Source organism: Clytia hemisphaerica, unplaced genomic scaffold (genome assembly GCF_902728285.1).
Source record: "Clytia hemisphaerica strain Z4C2 unplaced genomic scaffold, Clytia hemisphaerica genome assembly, whole genome shotgun sequence".
Classification (NCBI taxonomy): domain Eukaryota; kingdom Metazoa; phylum Cnidaria; class Hydrozoa; order Leptothecata; family Clytiidae; genus Clytia; species Clytia hemisphaerica.
The window spans coordinates 148,636-168,668 of NW_027103947.1; the positions used below are offsets into that span (position 1 = coordinate 148,636).

The 20,033-nt window shown below is 34.0% G+C and overlaps 4 protein-coding genes and 1 long non-coding RNA gene across 8 annotated transcripts in view; 3 read left to right on the forward strand and 2 right to left on the reverse strand.

Annotated features, from left to right (window-relative positions):
* The window catches only part of LOC136809967 (protein FRG1-like), a 230,614-nt gene that overhangs the window by 69,145 nt on the left and 141,436 nt on the right, over nt 1-20,033 (forward strand). The gene's annotated exons all lie outside the window — the stretch shown is intronic.
* On the reverse strand, nt 234-992 carry LOC136809988 (cyclin-dependent kinase 2-interacting protein-like). Its single transcript, XM_067066557.1, has one exon. It carries the CDS (start codon nt 990-992, stop codon nt 234-236), a length of 759 nt encoding a protein of 252 aa, XP_066922658.1.
* Nucleotides 1,578-2,051, reverse strand: LOC136809989 (iron-sulfur cluster assembly 2 homolog, mitochondrial-like). The gene has a single exon (XM_067066558.1). The coding sequence runs from the start codon at nt 2,049-2,051 to the stop codon at nt 1,578-1,580; it is 474 nt and encodes a 157-aa protein (XP_066922659.1).
* LOC136809990 (uncharacterized) lies at nt 9,209-14,913 on the forward strand. Its single transcript, XM_067066560.1, has 6 exons — nt 9,209-10,617; nt 11,206-11,351; nt 11,549-11,909; nt 12,567-12,604; nt 13,021-13,076; nt 13,718-14,913. The coding sequence occupies exons 1-6, from the start codon at nt 9,209-9,211 to the stop codon at nt 13,907-13,909; spliced, it is 2,202 nt and encodes a 733-aa protein (XP_066922661.1). The 3' UTR covers nt 13,910-14,913.
* LOC136809979 (uncharacterized) lies at nt 17,502-18,639 on the forward strand. The gene is made up of 2 exons (XR_010847044.1): nt 17,502-17,616; nt 17,845-18,639. It is a non-coding gene; the product is annotated as an uncharacterized lncRNA (long non-coding RNA).

The window sequence follows — 20,033 nt, forward strand, 5'->3', positions numbered from 1 at the left end:
CACGCCATTATCTATGACATACTTTTAATGGAGTGCTATTTTGGCACTCGCAAGGTATTGTTCATGGCCAGGCCTGGATCACTGTTGTTTCTTCATTGCTACAAATCGTTCTGCTCATAAAACATTTAAAGCTTAGCAGAAAAGACATGAGTGGGAGTATATAAAGTTTCAGAGTTTTTTAAAGTAATAATAAAAAACAATTTACAAAAATATAAAGATTTTCAAACAATATATCATTTCAATTCAGCCTCAACAAGCATACACTCTAAAAGAAATCTACAATGATCATCAAGATATGGTTGGTGCAACCAGATGCTGACGCACTGCGATAGCTTGCTTGTATCATCTCCACCTTTCTCATTTACTCTGAATTTCAAAAACAAATCATAAAATTTCAATTTTTGTATATATTCTTTTGTATAACAACTTAACATTTCCTCGATTTTATGTAAAAACATTTCTGAAGTCCACGTGGAGAAGATAACAGGTTCTAAATTAAAATCACAATCTTGAGCAGCACTCTCATCCAGACAAACAGAAGACTCTGCATCATTAGAAACTATACCAAGAAAATATATGGCTCTGATGTTTTCTTTAAACCCATTCATTTTGGTAATTAATTTTTCAAGTTTGGCTTGGTGCACTTTTAGCTGTTTTAAAAGATCTTCTCTTGTTTTAATTAATTTCAGCTGATATTTTTCTTTACATTCCTTTGAAACAATATCATTCAGCTGAGTGCTATCTTTCACTGTGTTCCATTGCGAGTAAAGGTTTATCAAAGTATTTGCAGTGTTAAAACTGTCTTGATTATCAGTTTCCCAAATTTGAACACATTTGTGTAGATTGACAAGAATATCTGAAAATCTGCGTTTGATGCTGCTATCGACTGTTGTTGGTGTTCTTGGTGTCCTTGGGGTTTTCGGAGAGGGAGTACCCTCTGATAAAATTCTTGCTTTGATTGGTGTTTTGATTTCTTTCCTAGGCGTTGCCATTATATTTAAAAAAGCAAACACTAAAAATAAAAGGACAAACAATTTCTAAGAAAAAAGACTAAAAATTAGACTAAATTTAGAACACATTCAAGAAAATAGAACATCAGCAGTTTCTAAACCTTCAAAATCATAGAGTGTGTGTAATGAAAAGAAACTGACTCTTATAAATGCCTATTCTACGGCAAAGTAGTCTCTTTCTCTCTGAGAGTGCATATTTAGGGACATGTTTTAGGGGGCTTGAATATTTCTGTAAAGGCACATTATTTATGTGACACACCTATGATCATAACTTTTTTTCTTATAACACTAAAAAGATCTAACAATAATTTATTTGAAAACTAGAAATGAAAATCCTTATTCAAGTTCCTTGATTATATCGGCACCTCTTATTTATTAAATTTAGAAGTTGTCAAGGTTTTTGTAGTGGGTCACTCTTGAACAGTTTTACAACACAATAATTGCTCGTAAACAATATTGGAAAGGTAGAATTTTGGTAGGTTTTTGACACAGAGTCATAGATTATTATAGTTCATTACAAATATACAAAACACATAATTCTCAAAGAAAAATTTATTAAAAATTAATTTACAGTTTTACTGAAAATGAAACACCACAAGAGCAGCCTTTTTCAGCCATTGGAATATCAGTGACACGAAAACCAGCTCGTATCAGATCAACATGATATTCAACTTTACTTCCATTCAGGATTTTCACTGATTCGATATCAGATACAACCTTGACACCATCATTTTCAAATATCAAATCTTCTTCATTGTCAATTTCTGTATCAACTTCAAACTTGTATTGAAATCCTGAGCAGCCTCCACCTTCAACCAACACTCGTAAAAATTGAGAGTCTTCCAACATTTTCTGAAGCTGTGTAATTGCTGTTCCATCAATATTAAGTTTCAAGTTTGTATCAGCGTCAGTGGTCAGAGACTGATATTTAGACACCTGTAGATTGCTACTTTGCAAGTATTGCTTACGCAGTAGATTTCTCTTATTAATATGGGTATAATAACATCTCTTTGATAAGCCAAAGACTAGTCTTTTTGACATCATAGTAATAATTTTAAACCATCATCTAAAATTATAAGAGATCATTGGTTGAATATGTTGTTCTCCCTTTATAGAGTACTTAAGGCCTGATTACATATAGTCTCCCTCCTAAGTGATGCAAATTCCACTGGTTACCTGAATATGTCAGTCATTTTCCTAGTAGCCATAGACGACAGTCATGCGTTTTTACCTTAAGGAAAGTATTTTATTGTCTTTCTGACTTTCCTGATTAGCAAAGTGTTTAAAAAAATTTGCCTTTTTTCTTTAATTTATAATCGAAACACAGGAAATATATAGTTTTCTAAAAGCCATAAGATCTTAAGCCCTCGCCTGAGTTACAACTTGAAACTCTCAAATTTTTCAAAAATAGATGAGGCAGTTTAACTCTGAAGCTCTAAAGCTCTAAACTCTTTTCTCCTTCCCATTTCAACAATACAATGCTTTCATTAATTAATAAATAAAACACGTTGACAAAAATATTCCCATGTAAACTGGCATTGTTAATTTAGTCTTAAGGAAAGTATAATCAAGAAGGTCAGTAATCCCTATGGGAAGTACAGTATATTCAAAAGACTGTCGCGTTCAGCCAATTAATAATTACTCAAGCAGAAACTTTTTAAATGATAATTGATTTGCCTTTTACAACACAATTGTTACCTAGATACAAGATGTAATCCCCCTTTACTGGCTGGAGTAATTTGTTAATGGTGTGAAAACAGAATATGCTATGTCTTTAAGAACAAATTATTAAAAGGCTTTTGTTGTTGTTGTATTTCTTTTTCGATTGCGAAATTCCATCTTTTATTGTTCTAACATTTTAGGTCACTCACATATTGATTCTTCCCACGACTAACGTCAAACTGACGTAAAGGGGTGGTGGAGGGGTTACAATCACCAGAAATATCAATTTTTGAGACGTTTATTCCGTGACATGTGTTACTTTCCATATTTCTTTTCCTCCTTTTATATACCTAAGTATTTGTTCGCTTCTCTATTTTATAGAACAATTTTAAACAAAACATACGGCCCAATGTTTATGTCTCGTGTTTCTTTTATTTAGACAGTCTGGGGCCCTTGAATTTTGCAGACGGTTGGTCTTTTTTTTTAAATGCCGCTATTCTGATTCTGATTACAGAGATAATTAATTCAGGCAACTTTCCGAAAAAAAATTAAAAATTATCTACATTATTTTTAAAATGCAAACTGATTAAGCTGTAGCGAAATTAAAGATGGCTGAAGAAACAACGATGGAAGTGTCTTAGGAGAAAAGAGATTTTGATAATCTTTAAAAACTTTGACGTTAACCCTTTAACTGCCGTTTGTATTTTTTAAGGTTTGACCTATTTGCCACGGGAAAAAAAGAAGGTTCGACCTATTTGACAGATGTCGGCATATGCCAACATGGGAAAAAGGTAACGATTTTGACTTCATTTCTGAATAATATATGAAGTATCAGCCAAGGACTATAATTTTGAGTTGAACATTGTTGAATAGTTATTTTTCAACATAGAAAAGCTTTTAACTATTATCTTTTTTCATTTCTAACCATCCAGAACCATCTAATACAAAACCTTTGTAGAAGTGTTAAATTTTGGGGCAAAGGAATGGAAAGTGCCCATGTCGGCAAATCCCGACATCGGCAAAGAAATGGAAAGTGCCCATGTCGGCAAATCCTGACATCGGCAAAGAAATGGAAAGTGCCCATGTCGGCAAATCCCGACATCAGCAAAGAAATAGAAAATGCTCATGTCGGCATATGCCGACATCGGCAGTGAAAGGGTTAAGAGGTGGGGGGAGTTCAACCAAACGGTACTAATCGAATGTTCGATTGTGATTGAAGTAATCAATGATGATCGATAATAATCGAAGGTGGTCAGTGACCACCTATCGATTTTATTGGTGATCGAATACTCACTTGACTCCAGATTATTGCATTTTCTTCTACCATTTTTGATTCGTTCAATCATTTCGATTACTTTTTGATTACATTCGATCATATTGAATACCTTATTGGTATATATTTTCGCGTGTTACAAATTTTCGCATGTACTTAATTTCGCGAGTTTTTTGGTCAATTTTCGCGAAATTTAATACTGTTTAAATGTTTCAAAATTACAAAATCGCGAAATTAAATACACGCGAAAAAATTTTTCTTAGTATTTCGTTAGTATTTTTACATCAAAAACGTTGTGTTTCAAGCAAAATCAGTCTTTTTCTTGCTTTATATTCCCACTTTCTGAAAATACCTAGTTTAGTGAATCGCGAAATTTAATACACGCGGAAATTTTCCAGAAGTCGGCAATCGCGAAATTTAATACACGCGAAACACGTTCTTTCGAAAAAATTTCGCGATTCGCGAAAATTTGTAACACGCGAAAATATATACCAATAAGGTATCTTTGATTGTATTGAGTACTTTCCAGCCTTCAATTTTATCAAATATATGTTTCCAGTATTGGCAGCGCGTCAAAATAATCTGAAACCAAGTCTACTTTGGCCAATTAAAACACGCGATTCACATGCGAAAACCACTTTCGTTTTCTTCGACCAATCAGAATGCGCAATATGAGTTACTTGAGAAAACCCAGGGCGAAGGCACACAAAATAGCGGGGAAAATGGCTGGGAAAATGGCTGGGAAATAAGGGGGCCAATCTTTACGGCGGGGTTTCAGTTTTTTTTAAAGATATATCATACCGTGAAGTCGGGTAACTTGCATCAGTGGAGGCTAACATGCATCCCTGTGCATCCAATCAAAGCAGCAAAATTTCAAAATAAATGAACTATGCAGCTCTGCTTGCAGCTCTACTCTACCATTTTTGTTTTGATTTAACTTTGTATTTTAATGACCAGCCAGGTCATTCATTTGAGGGTCATGCATGTTAGCCTCCACTGATGCAAGTTACACGACTTCACGGTAGTAATTGGTTATCGAAGTAATCAATAATTGGTTATCGAAGTTGTCAAAGTTATCTAAAGTAATCAATAACAATCAAAGTACTCGAATGATTATCGAGTCTTTGAAGGGTTGTTAAGATAGTGACCGAATACTCACATTTTTTTGAAATTTTGGTACTCAACATTCAATTGTTAAACGATAAGTGGTCATTTGATAACTTCGATCATTATTGATTACTTCGATAATCAATTTTTTTGATTAGTACCGTCTGGTTTCAAATTAGCGTCGTTGTGGGAAGCGTCGTTGTGGGAAGAATCGTTATGTCAGTGACTCCTTAGACTAAAACTCCCTTATTCAAGATTCCCCCCTTCTTGCAGTTAGTCACACTAGGAAATAAAGCTTTCAGAAAAAACAACATCAGTCATCTACAGGATATATTTGCAACAACAAGGATGAGAGTTACCTGAATCAAGTTCCCAAGACAATTAATTAAAACTTGAAAACTTAAAATGAGACAAAATGACCGATTGCGAAACGTGCAGCAGCCAGAATATCAACCAACCAAATTTTGTCATTCAATTCCTGAGACAGTGCTTCGATTTCTAAGGCCTTGTTTATACACTAAAGTAAAAATAATTCCGCACATGTAAATAGGTCAGTGTTTGAGGACCGGCAAAATTTCCGGGAAATAGCCTACCCGGCGGTGTACGGATCTAGGTGGGTTCCGTCTCCCCCATAGATCTTTTTCTTGGGAAGTTGATCTTCAAATTAGTTTTTAAGGTTGGCTTGGCTCAAATTTTTTCATCTATGGCTCAAATTTTAGACAATTTCTCATAGTTTTTGAAAATGTTATATAATTTCATTAAAAAGCGCAGGGTTATCTTTTTATGAATCCCTTTAGAAGTTTGGTGGTGCATTTTTTTGCTTGCGATCAAGTAAATGATAGCAACTCTAGAAGATTTTTTTTTCAAAACCTATCCTATCTTGTAGAGCTTTGAAAAAGAAAGAAAATGAGGGGTCATAGACCCCCAGAGGATAAGTGGTTGTAAAGATATTCAAATTTTAGTGTCAAAAATTTGACTAAAAATGTCATTTTATTTCCCTTTTTTGCTTCTTTAGCATGGGAATGTCCCAAAAAAAAAGGTTACATTTCTGCCGAAATGGATTTTCTTTTCATTTGGGGTTTCTCCTTTCAGAAGAACTTATTCTTTACTTATAACTTTTTGTTCCTCCATTTCCAGAGGCCCCTTGAAAATGGGTCCTATCACCTTTTCTGACTCATTTCAACCTTTTCCGAGCTAATTTTCTTCAAAAACAAAATTAAAACAATGCAAGTCTTCTCTTTTCAAAAAAAGATATATCTTTCATTATTTTCATAAATAGATTTGTTTGTGATTGATGCTGCAGAGTGCTCAATGAAATCAGAGCCAATATAAATTTTAAAAGTTATCTTTCATCATAAACAAAGTAAATAGTACACTACTCCGAGTTTCAGGCTTACTGCATTACGAAAGCGAAAGATAACATCAACATAAATTCAAGAGTGCTCAACAAAGCAGGTAACCACCTGGCTCTGAAATTGGCTCTGATTTCATTGAGCACTCTGCAGCATCAATCACAAACAAATCTATGTTTACTCCTGGTGGTTACCTGCTTTGTTGAGCACTCTTGAATTTATGTCGATGTTATCTTTCGCTTTCGTAATGCAGTAAGCCTGAAACTCGGAGTAGTGTATTACCGTGAGTGGTCTTAAATCCGACAGCCCTGCCTAAATCCGATGGGGTTTTTCAAAGATACAAACTAAAATAAAAACAAACTTTTTGCTGTGACGCAATGAAGATACCAAAGTGTCAACTAAACTGAGAGATTTGATACACTGAACCAATTGAACCAAAAAATTAATTGCTTCTTATACAAAACATAATTTTTTATTACAAAATTGTTAACGTTTTAAACACAAGCAACTGACAGTTACATCAATATGCCTTCTTACCTGTCTTTAAAAATATAAATAAAAGTAATCACGGAAAAGGACGCGAAAAAAAAAGACATAAAGTGTGAGAACAGAGTAATCAAACTCATTAGAAAAAGTACCATTAGAAGTCATAAAAAATCAACCTGAATAAATGCAATCAAAATTCCAGAGAACTTCATAATTCCCCAAACAAAATTACATTAAAAAATCAACCTGAATAAATGCAATCGAAATTCCAGAGAACTTCATAATTCCCCAAACAAAATTACATTACTATGTCAAACTCCCATCACATAAATTTTACAATTACGTCAGAGTAGACTACGCTCGCCACCGTAGAGGTTTATTTGGAAAGGGTAATTATATTTTATTGTTCGCTTCTTTTTTAAAGATTCGCCTTTTTATAATGAGCGAGACATACGTTCGCTGATTACGCAATTTTCATATTGACATTTTCGAGGCATTTTGATGTAACTGACTGATTCAGAATAATAGAGGTAATTATTTTTACAACTCGCACTTTTTTTATCACATTAATTTCGACATCTTGACATTTTAGTCATCTTGTTAGATGTTTTGTTTCGAGAGTTCTTGCAATATAGTTAATTGCTCAACTTGGAGAGGGAATGTTTGTAAACATAGAATTTTTTTCCATAGCTGTTATTTGGGGGGTCGGATTTAGGCAGGGCTGTCGGATTTAGGACCACTCACGGTATTTACTTTGTTTATGATGAAAGATAACTTTAGAAATTTATTTTCTTAAATATACTAAATATTTTACAAATATTTTTATATAATAATATTCTAACACCATCAAAGAATTCTCCCTCCAAATTTCAGGTCTCTCTAGCTACACTAGAAAAAGATATATGCAAAATTGAAGTAGACATTTTTAGTAAAATTTTTGACACTAAAATTTGAATATTTTCACAAGCAATTATCCTCTGGAGGCCTATGACGCCTCATTTTCTTTCTTTTTCAAAGCTCTACAAGATAGAATAGGTTTTGAGAAAAAAATTAAAATCTGGAGTTGCTATCGAGTGCCCCCCCCCCCGGGACTGTTAATATCTAGCCTGTATTTTCACTTACTGTTAAATTTCTTTGACAACACCAACAGCTTTTGGTCGCAAGATTTCCCACCTATGCCCTATCTAGAATGGCTAACTAGACTTTCACTAACATCATCCCCAGCGGCCAGCCAGCTGAAAATTGCATAACTTTTTGTTCTTTTGTTTTTTAACTAGGAAAAAAACTGCCTCATTAAGGGAGAAGGGGTAAAAACAAATATAATCATGGTGTATGTTTCATACACAACAAAGTTTCACTTTGGGCACGATGTGAAAATCATACCTTCAAAAGTATGTTTATAAAAAAACATTAAAACTTGCCCGAACACCAAACGTTGTCTTTTCTGGAAAAAACTCTTGTCTAATGCTCATTCCGATATTTTAAATTTTCCGGGGGTTTTGCTGTTTGGGATTGTTTAGGTCAGGGTTGCTAGTAACGGCTTGTCACTGTGCCGGGTGCATACTCGGCGCCCTGAGCCCCGCAGGGTTGCTAGTAACGGCTCGAATTTCAGTCAGGTTAAAAAAGGGGCAATTTTACCCATATTATAATAACATTACCCCCGTCTTTTTATTCATTCAATAAGTATTTCCAAATTTTGTGTTCTGCTGTGCGAGTGTGGCTCAACGGATAGCGCGCTGGGTTTCAGATCAGAAACTCTTTCATTTGGTGGGTTCGAACCCCGGTCGGGTCGATATTTCAAGGTCAGTTAAAACACTTTAAAATAGTCAGAAAACATAGTAAATAAGTCAGAAAGGTCACCAGGGGGTCAGAAAAGAGCCTCAGAGAAGATAGGCAGAAATAAAAAGTCGATGTCGGAACGAGCAATAGACAAGAGTTCTTTCCGTCTTTTCTAGCCATTTTTCCCGCGGGGTTGTTTTGAGTGGTGGAGTAGAGATAAAAAGGATCATGTATGATATTTAAGATTTTACAAATTCAATTTTTTGCATTTATTTCAAATTTTTGGTAGAATGATCCCAAAAGATTCTTTTAAATGAATATAAAAATTGGAAATGCATATAATTCTTGTTTTATAAAAGATATATTGGTTTTTTTAATTGTTATTTTCATTTTTCCATATAAAGGAATTGTCGGGATGGGGGAATGATCCCGAGAATGATAGTAATATTAAAATAAAATTTAAACTATTTTTATTACATTTTTTTCTCAATATTTGTTTGAAACATCTTATCACAAGAGTGAGAGTCATCATTCGCATCATGGATCTTAGAAATGGACGTAGCTACACACCAGATTTAAACAAACATTTTCGTTATTCTTTTAAACTTAACCAAAGCAGCCGAAGGTCAAAGAGGAGTCCAAGACCCAGGGGGCATTCCCTGAGCCACAACTCAGTGGATTCCGACTGTGCATCAAGCGCGCTTTCATTCAATAAACAAAATTCTTTCGAAAGTGAAGGTGGTGGTGGATGTGTTGGATGTGAAGATCTTTTAGAATCAAAGCAGAAGAATACATGTGATCGTCAAGGAATTACAGTAGAAGAAAGCAGATCCGAAAGGAGCTTGAAAAAGAAAGGTGAAACTTTTGATATGAAATCTAAAAAGACTTTAGTTGCGTTGTCAAGAGAAGAGGCATTTTCTGAAGTGCAAACATCCCAACGAAAAAGTGTCAGGACAGTTACCACAACAAGCAATACAAATTATATTTCCAAAAAAGAAAATATATCTGAAGTGGTATTAAATGGAAGTTATCAAGTAGCAAAGACCAGTACACCTATTGAAAAGCAAACAAGAACCAAATCAAAGGTAGAGTGTACGCCAATCAATAATGGGTTTTATGAAAATTCTTCCCACGTTTCTTCCCTTGAAAAATCAGCAAAATCAAGCAGCCAAAAACAAACATTTTTTCAGAGCAAGTTAAAGAAAACTTCAACTTGTGCTTCTCAGAAACAGACTGTATTTTTAAATTCATTAGAGGATCATGTGTTTCATGACACTTCTTACAAAAAAGTTGCATTGTTTGAAAATGATGAACAAGAGGAAGAACAACAGATGGTTTCAAGGACACCGCAATCCCTTGATAACAGCTTCCATTATCTATACAAACTTAATGGTTCATCTTTGAATGATTACAGTGATCTATCAGAAGATGAGAATCTCTTCGAAAATAAGGTGCAACAAAATGTTAGCGTCAACCATCAAAGGAGGAGTTTATTTCGTCAAAAACGAAGAGATTGGTACTTAAACCGAAGAAATTTTTCCACACATATAAACACAAATAAAAAGTTTTTCATATTAACCCTTGTCACAACATATATTTTGACATTATGGAAAAAACTGACACATTTAGCTCTTTTGAGAAGGACATTATTCATGATAACGAGGCTCTACTCTCGGTTTTCCATCCTTTCTATTGTCCATAGCCTTATCAGAAAATTGGAATTATATGCAAGTAGTGTAGTGGTATTTTTCTTGAATTATGCATCCAGGGCAGTATTAGTTATCTACGAATGTGTGAAATGGTTATTTATGAAATTATTGTCTTGTTTCACTGGCTTTGCTTCATTATTTACTGCTGTCAAAAATGAAAAATTGTCACAAAAGTCATTTGCTTTGTGCAGTTATGTTTGTACCAAAACAACATCATTTTGGTCAATGGTGAAGAAAAGGTATACATTTCATTATTTTTTAAGATGTTACACTTCTGATAAGACAACCCAGATAACAGTATAATGTAATTAATGTACACGTTTTATTTATAAGAATATCCAAAATTTTTGAATCCTTCAGATGTTCTTAACTTTTTGAGTTTTAAGCATAAAAATGTTCTTATGTTCTTATTTTCACCATTTTTGAGCATTTTTGTCTATTTCCCTAAGAAATTGGATGTTTCAGAGTCTGCAAAGCCTTAAAATGTTCTTAACTTGTTCTTAACATTTTGGGCATCAAAGCCTTATGTTCTTATATAGTTTGTTCTTATGGACATGTTTTTTTTTCATGTTTTTCTTATAAAGAAATTGTCAAACTGTTAGGAGATTATTTTACGTCAAAAACAAAAATGAAGGTCAAAGGATAAAAATTTTTTTATAAACATTTAATATTTCACAATAAAATTATTTTTAAAGCTACTTTTTCTTCTTATTATTTTATTAAAACCAACAAGAATGATTTATTCACCTGCCTTTACTTTAATTCCAAGTCTTTATTGAGAGTTTCAATAGGAATTTTCTTTTTCATGTTTTCTTTTATTTCTTTAGATGTCTAATCTTGTTGGGATTCATTGAAGAAACAAAAGATGAAATAGTGGTTTTTATTTTTGGTGGAACCAACTGCTGTGTCAGCATTTTGCTCATCATCTTGACCCTCCCTTTCCTCTTACTCTTCCTCACCCTTTTCTCACAAGGTAATTTTTGTTAAAATTTTTTCTTAGTACTTTCAAAATAATATTTTATTCAAATTCTTAAACTCTACTAGAAAGGGAACCCAAACATATACTATATTTTTCAAGTTGTTGTTTTTGCTGATTTCAAACTATAATACCTTGATCACTATTGTATTATTTTTTCATCAGTTTTTATTTTCCTTTTGTTTCTCTTGTAGTATCAAAGATCGTCATCCCTGACCCCAGCAGTTTATCTGTGTCCAAGTCACAGACTATCTTCCTTGGAACCTCAGGCAACACCATCCCTGCATGGCACTTCCTGCCACCATCAGCAGAAATTCTTCCTCCTTCAAAAACTTTCAATGATGAATCCCCTGTTACACTGTATCTTCGAGAAGGGAATGATTTGAACTCTGATTTGCAATTGAATATTTTCAAAACATTGGTGTCATTGGGCTATCACGTTATTGTACCAGTCAATGTTTTGAACGAGGCGGAGGTGTCAATAGCTTGGTCATGGGTCAAAGAAAAAGCTTTTTCATCTTCAGCATATCTTTGGGGAGACCATATCGACTCGAGGTTTGTATGGGTTTTTTAACTGATGTGCTTTGAATAGTAACTGTTTATCATTCAATTTGTAATCTTTCAATAAAAGTGTCTGTAATATCTCAGCATATCTTCATGGAGCTGTCTGAATTTGAATTCTTGATTGATTGATTCGACTTGTTAAAGTTTCGTAATTTAATTTGCTCTACTTTATTTTTAAAGCTCTTTTTCAATCAATAAAACCTCAGTTCTCAAAAATAGAGTTTTCAGCTAACCACTAAAGCCTTCGTTCACAGAAAGAATTTGAAATCAGTCTGACCTACTTATCCTCTTTTCTTACAAGACACCCTTTTAAAATATCTTTACGTTAAAATTGTCATGGTAATTTAATTATAATTGGTTGCCATGCCAATGGATGACCACATTTTAATTCCTAGGAGTGGTTTTAATAATAGCTTATTTCCAAAGCTCTCTATGCCTTTAGACTTGACATGAAAAGGTGACACTCGTATAAACAAGTATGTATTTCTTTGCACAGACAAATCCCCTAGAAACTATTCATAAAATGTAGAAAAATGGATTTTATTTGCAAAAAGATTGACATGTGATAAAAATGTCGAATTAAGGAGCTTGTGACAGTTTAGATAAATGTTTGAGATATATATTTTGTTGCTATATCTCTATCTACAGCACGCTGACGGGATATGCAAAAGATTTCTGCACACAACGTAAGTGAACAGTTCGTCTCTGTTTCGAACTATTTTCATTGGTAGTATACATAATTCATCCCTCGTCAATTTTTAATGATTTTCTCTCTCTTTGTATATATATATGTCAAAAACTTAATTTATTGATTTTGAAAACCACAGTTCCCTGTGTGATTGTCGTTACTGAATACCGAGAGCGTCAAGTTATTCACATATTTTAAATTTCCGAGTTTTTATTCTCGGTTTTAATCGGCTTTCAACCGTTTTATATTCTACGTTAAAAATTAATGATTTCCTTTAAAGTGTTTCTTAATTCTTATCTCTCGTAAGTTTAAAGATGGGTCTGCAAGGCAAGTAAAAAGTTAAAAAGTCAAGTCCCTGCTCTTGTTGTTTCACTACTTTCATCGATTTAGCATGCTTAACCTTCCACTTTTTAGGGATTCCCCCAGATGGAGTGATCATTGAAACTGAACACCAAAGTTCTCAAAATTCTGTACGTATCTTTAATCGATTTGTTTCTATTTTTCATGTGGTCGTTTTTCAAACGGTTAACTCTTTTAATATACATTAAGGCCGGTGTCCACTTTCGCACGAAGCGCGCGAAACTTTTCACGTTATTTGTAACGTCATTGGTTGATTGAAAAAAGAAGCAATTTCATTGGTCAAAATTGACGTAACGGTTGAAAAAAGTTGAACTTCCCTCAACTTTTTTTTTGTTCGCGCGAAACTTTTTTATGTCGTAATCTTTTCTCCAGGCAAAAACGGTTAAGAAAATTCTTTCGCGCGCTTCTCACGAAAGTGGACATCAGCCTTTAGGGTTTATAATAATTTTAAGGTTTTTTATGTGCTGAGACTGGCTGAGATGTCGTAGACCAAACCTTTAGGAGTTGGGACAAAGCAATGCAAAAAGCTCCTGATGGTGGTGGGACAAATGAAAAAAAGTTTAAAAGTTAAAAGTCGCATAATTATCTAATTATATCTCCTCTCTTCTCTACTCTAGCATTATCGAAGGGTCAATAAGTATCATAGGTCAATCTTTCCTTAATCCATTCGCTTTTACGGGGTCATTGGGTCAAGATCGATGCGTGCTTAAAAGGAAAAAATATCCATTGACTATTCCTCTTTTACTCGTAGCATCGAAGCCTTGAAATCTGGTCTTGTAATTGTACGAACGTCGAGAGTAAGAACAGTGACGAAGTAGAAGAAAGCAAATATCATCGCTACACACATGTCAAATGTCCCTTAAGTGATTTGGATGTCTCGTTGGAAGATGTGTATAATCATATCGTGGCCTGTATTGCTGCGGTCAATCGAGGCTCTGAGTAAAGAAAAAACTATTGATTGAAATAAAAAACGAAAATTATAACCTCCAAACTTTAATGAGCAAACTAGTGGGCTAGTAAAGACATCGATTTTTTCTGGGTTGATAAGAAATCGATTCGATCGAATATATAACCTTGAGCGTAGAAAATGCGAGATACATACTCATTGCCCATGAAACCCCCGGGGGGGGGATACTCAGGTAAATGGAGGGTACGGTATGTGCCGCCCTTACGGGTACCTTTTTTGGATTTCCTAAACCCCGGTAAAGGTCGGAAAAATAGGAATATATTAACTTTTTACACCTGGAAAGATCGAAATTTGGTCAAATTGGTCCCAATAAGGGTTGTAAAATCCGCAAAATTTTCCTTTTTTTCTCCCTTTTAGTCCCGGTTAGGGTCCAAGGGTCGAAAGTCGGGCGGCACCCCCTCCCCCCGTCAGCTCACAACCCTAGTACCCCTCCCCCGGGATGAAACCACCCCGTTTAATTTGAATGGGTCTATTTAGGCACCACTCAGCAATACCATTGATCACATATTATATTTGCAACGCACTTTTTTAGTATTTTTTTTAGAACTTTTGATTTTATGTTACTTGTCTTAATTTTTAGTACATTTTTTTATATTTCATTTTTTACGGTTTTGAAATCATTAATTTTTTGACTTTCTGTTGTTAGAGTAATTTATTTCGATACATATGCACGAAGTTAGTAATTTTTAGATTCTAGTTAGACATGTAGTATTTATAGAATATTTTACACCAGTCTTGTTCTCGCCGGCAAGCACTCTTTTTGTTTTTACACGTACTCAAACGGTCCTAAAAGTTAAAATTTTCGTGTATGACAATGAGCTACTTTTCCACTTTTCCGATGTTGGAAACTTATTTGTGAACGTTTGATTTTAACACGTGGGTCCTTTCGTCATTACTAGTATTATGAAGTATTTAGATCTGTAAATAATTGTAATATAATCATGTACATAAATAATAATATTGTAAGTCATGTGAAGTGAAACATTTTGACACGATACTTCTTTCAAAAATCCAAAATTTTAATGAAAATACCGAATTTTCCTATTAGCAGATTCATGTAAAAAAGTCATGAAAAACGTCGATTAAAGCTCTGATTGGCTAAAAAATGCTTACATAAACCAACACATTATCACACACAATTACAGAATACGTAGATGGTGTAAATTTAAAATTTCTACAATTGTCTGTAGATTTACGGCTAGAATTATTATTCTACAAAATAGACAGTTAGCCTAACGGATAAATAACGATCTAGACAGTTAGCCTAACGGATAAATAACAATCTAGACAGTTAGCCTAACTCGTCAGTTAGACTGTTTACTCGTCACTACAAAAGTCCTTGGGTCAGGGGTTTGGAGCTCGAGTCTCGAGCACGCACAAAGTGAAATCGTTCTAGAATATCTACAAAATTAGTTGAATTCTATATTCTACATTATATGTTGATATTAAAGAGTGCCGTAATTCTACAGATGTCCGTAGAATTAAGAAAATTTATACATCTACTTATTTTGTAAATTTTCTAGTGAGTATGGCCTGCATAAACATATTTTATCAAAATGTCCGACTAATGAGGAAATCTTTGCATGTCTCAGTCAATCTCTCGAAGTAAAAGCTTCGATACTCTAAGCATTGCAAACGATAGCCCTTATAACCCAATAACCCTAAACATGGTATAATATCAGGGGTGGCCAAAGCAAATTTTTCAGAAAATGAGCTAGAATGCTAAGCAACCCCAGCCCTGACCCGAAAATGGAGTTGCTCATAGTGATTTTTTTTCTCGAGTATCATAAAGTCAAAAAAACAATAATTTGAGTAAGGTTTTTCATCATCTTCATTACTTTGAGGTTCAGAAAATTCTTGAATTTAACATTGTGTAATTTTCATGTCAAACTTTACGTAAGTTAACCTTTTTTTAGTCTTTTTATTCATTTAAAAAGTTTAAGCCTTTGACTTATGAAATTACGAAATTCGCCCAATTCTTAAGTAAGTATACCATCACTGTTTAAATGTTAAAAAGCTTACACGAAAAGATGGATGTCACCGAGGAAGGAAGAATGTACACTAACGTGACACACACAGGCTTCCAATATAATCAAAATGAAATCCTTTTTTCAGCAGATTGTCCTTGCATTTTTTACACTGAATTTATTGTGCAGGATCCCAAGAAGGTGTGAGATATGCACTCGTAAAGAAAATCGTTTAACTGATATCTATTAGCTTTAAGAGGTACTGCAAAATCCTGGACTTGTATAATGATAAGGTTCTTCACTTTAATATCTTCTGCTGTTCTTTAGGAAAGTAATAACACTGAAACATGTCATAAAATTAATGTAGAATGTCCTATCACAGGTAGTCCCGCTGCTGAGGTCGATAAATGTTTCATTTCGTGACACACATCTTAGAACTAACTTTTTGGTGGAAACTCGCGAATTAGTACATGTAGATTCCAAAATCAAAAAGTTTCCACAATATTATCGTGGAAGTAACGAGTAATTGGCGATTTTTTGCGTTTCCAGGCAAAATTGCAAGGCCTGGAAATTCATAATTTTTGGTGGGTCTTCAAATTTAAAAAAGACCTATATCACATGATAGAGCTCTTCAAACTGAGCAAAAAAGTGTATTACACCAAAGTCCCAACTTCTCTAGATAAAAATTTATTGGCCTATTTGTGGTAAAAAACTGATGGAAAACAGGGAATTTCCCCACAATCTGCATTAATTTATGCAAAATTAAACACCTTTTTGACCACAAATAGGCCCACATAACTTTTGATCTAGAGAAGTTGGGACTTTGGTGTAATACGATACTACTTCTTTGGTCTCACTCGTCGACCCTGTGTGAATTTCATAGCCAGCTGGGATTAGATTTCAGGGTAGTTTTTTCAATGGGTGTGATTTCCAACCGATCTACACAGGTCAAGAACAATGGAAATAGTATCATCCCCCTATTATGGTGGTTATGGATTTTGGTGGAAAATAGTTCGGAAAAACAAAGGAGAAAGACTTTTTGCTGGGAAAATTTTTCAAAATTGCATTTTTTCACTAAAAATCTGAAAATAGAGCAATATGTTGCCATTGCTATTTGTTTTAAGGCAGATTTTTGGTGCAAAAATCTTTACAAAGATTTCGATCTGCGTTAAAGGGGATTAAAACTTTTAGAGTCTAGTTGGGGAAAATTGAAGGGGGTGGAAATAGTTCATATTTTGGGTACAGGGGCAGACCCTGAAGAGAAATATGATAACATTTACAAAATAAGTTGCAAAACAGGTTTAGAACAAGTTCTGGGCGTCAGACTGATAGACGTACTGTATGTATACTTATCTAAAAATTAAGTTTATCAATTTTATAAAATCATTCAAACAAACCCACAATTAGAATGACAGATACGCATATGACTTAGCGGACCAAAGTTCAATTTTAACTAAAAAGGTAAAAAGAATGTTTCACAATAGCAATAGGGAACAAAAGAAATACTGGTCTTGTAGTTAAAGAAGTGAGGGTCTTATCTGACTTAATCTCGTTTATTTCTCTTGAAAGTCTTTTTAGATATCTTTCTGTGTGATTGTCAGATTTTATAACTCGACTCAACAAAAAGCAGTAAACATTGTGTCAATTTCAACATATATGCAGAAGTCTTGAAGAGAGAAGTTGGTGACAAGAGAAATACTGTGCAACAATCAGTAGGTTTAGAGGTAGGCTATTAACTTCATTCAAAAGTAGGAAATTTGCTCCATCATCCTCCCTCTAAAGCATGAACTTTAACCTTTCGTGGTGCTCAGTCAAGTTTGGCATCATTAGACATTGAAGTCCATGATTGATACTACTTGCAGATTCGAAAGCATTTTAACAAACTGATAGCAAAGTCGATATAAAAATGTTCTTCTTCAACGTGCTTTTTCTTTTCATTTTTAGGTAAAAGTATTTGCCCATTGCCCGGTGTATTGAATCGCTAAGAAGGACGAAAAACACCACAACCAGAAGGTAGCAACAAAAAACAGCCAATCACGTTCAACAGATCAAGTCACATGACCCAAAATGACGAGCGTTTCATCGCAAGCATACGTGAATATGATTTTAGAGAAGAAGTTATCTAAGCAACAACCCTTGTTCGCTGGAAATCTACGGAAGAAATTTTTTGTACGCAAAGAAAGTGCTGATGAGGCACAAACTGCAAATTCTTCACCTTCAAATGCAAGCAATCATCGTATCATTACTGCAAGGAGTATTACTAAATTAACATTGGAATGAATAAGAGGAGCATTTATCTCTAAAGACAATGAAAATGTGCCAGTATAATAAAGTGTACCTCATTTAATGACTGTTTTAATATCCCTTGGATCATCGCTGTTTATATTGGGATGAGCTGGAGTTTTTACAAGATACTTCACTAATTGGTCATTTGAAGTGATAGAGATTACGCGTTCTTTAGAAAAAGTAACAAAATTGTTTTATTACTGGTTAACGACCAACCAAATCAAATAAGAGCTTGTAAAAACTCCAGCTTGTCCCTTTATAATATTCTTTATTCGAAAAATTGAAATCTTGAGTTGTGTAGGTACAGTCAACTCTCTCTAATTCGAAACTTTCTATCTAGAGTTCAAAAGTCCCTTCAAGATCGAATTAGAGAGAGGCAAATGTACATATTCTTAATTTATTGAAAAATTTGATATAATGTACGTACTTAAAAAAGAAAACATACAGTATACAGCATAACAAGATTATTTTTGACATTTTGACATTGTCAAACCCGTTATTAGAAAACACCAATCCTCTTTTTCACAATATCATGAATCAACAGTGGTGTAGCAAATAATCACGAGAATAAAAAAATTTAGTCCCACATAAAAAACTTAATTAAAATAATGAAAATGAAAAATTCAAAAAATTATGAGTCGCCTAATGCGTCCATTTTCAAGTGGTTAACGAAAAGCGGCCCCGCATGGTCCAAGAAAAGAGCCGATCGGTAATTGACTACTAATAAGAAAGTCATAACATCCCTGTCTCAATTTAACCAGTGAAAGTGCAAAGGGATGTACTAATTACTCGTATCGCTCTTACTTTATAGCTGGAAACTTCAATTACTATTTTTCAAACCAAAGTTTGATGGTAGAGGATTAAACATTAAACTGTAACCTATAGGATAAGGATAAAAAGGATTAAATGTGCAGTCCCGATGGGACATCTTTAGGGTTTTTTTAAGTACAGAAGTGTTGAGAGCTTTTGTTGAAAAGATTATCGTGAACAGATACATTTTACGATGAAGACAATAAATTTAGGTCATGTAAACTACTAAATGGTGAGGGAGAATCTGCTTCAAGGAGAACCAATAGACCCTTTCATAAATTACGTCACAAACATCACTTGCCTCGTATTCAAACAATTACCATGGTGATTATGTCTCTCTTGAGACATTAAATGATTTTTTATGAATAGGAAGTAGTTTTAATAAAATCAGCTGGGAGTTAATCACCATGGCAATAATTTCAAAACGAGGCAAATGATGTTCGTAACGTAATTTATGAAAAGGTCTATCAAGCGAGATAAATCTTTTTAGGAGGCAAGACTACTTTCCTACAATGTCTGACTTTTTGAAATTGAACCCGTTTAAACTATGGAAATATCCTCATATTGCAACAGGAACGGATACGAGAGGAGAAACCATTGGAATGAATACCTTATAGAAAGGTGTAGTGTTACAAAGGTGTTTCGCAATCGTTGCATACTTTTCTGTTCTCTGAAACATTTTTAGATTCAGCAAGAAAATTTCCCTCAAATCTTGGTAAGAGGGAAAGTGCTGACATGTGACTCGAAAGTCAGGAGAGAGCTTTCATGGATTTGTATCTGGAATTAGAATCTATGCAGTACTTATAGAAATTGATCTTATAATGATAAGAAGAACAGTATTGGGTTGTTGTTTGTAAACATTGATCAAACATTTTTTGGTAATAATTATCCGTCAAGCCAATAACTAACCCACAAAAGCCCAAATAATTTTAAAGAAACTATTGTAAACCCATATGTATACCGTTTTGAGTTGTCAAAGATAGACATTTATCGTTTTCCTTTTAAAAACAAATTTGAATTTTCAAACGACGGAGCTA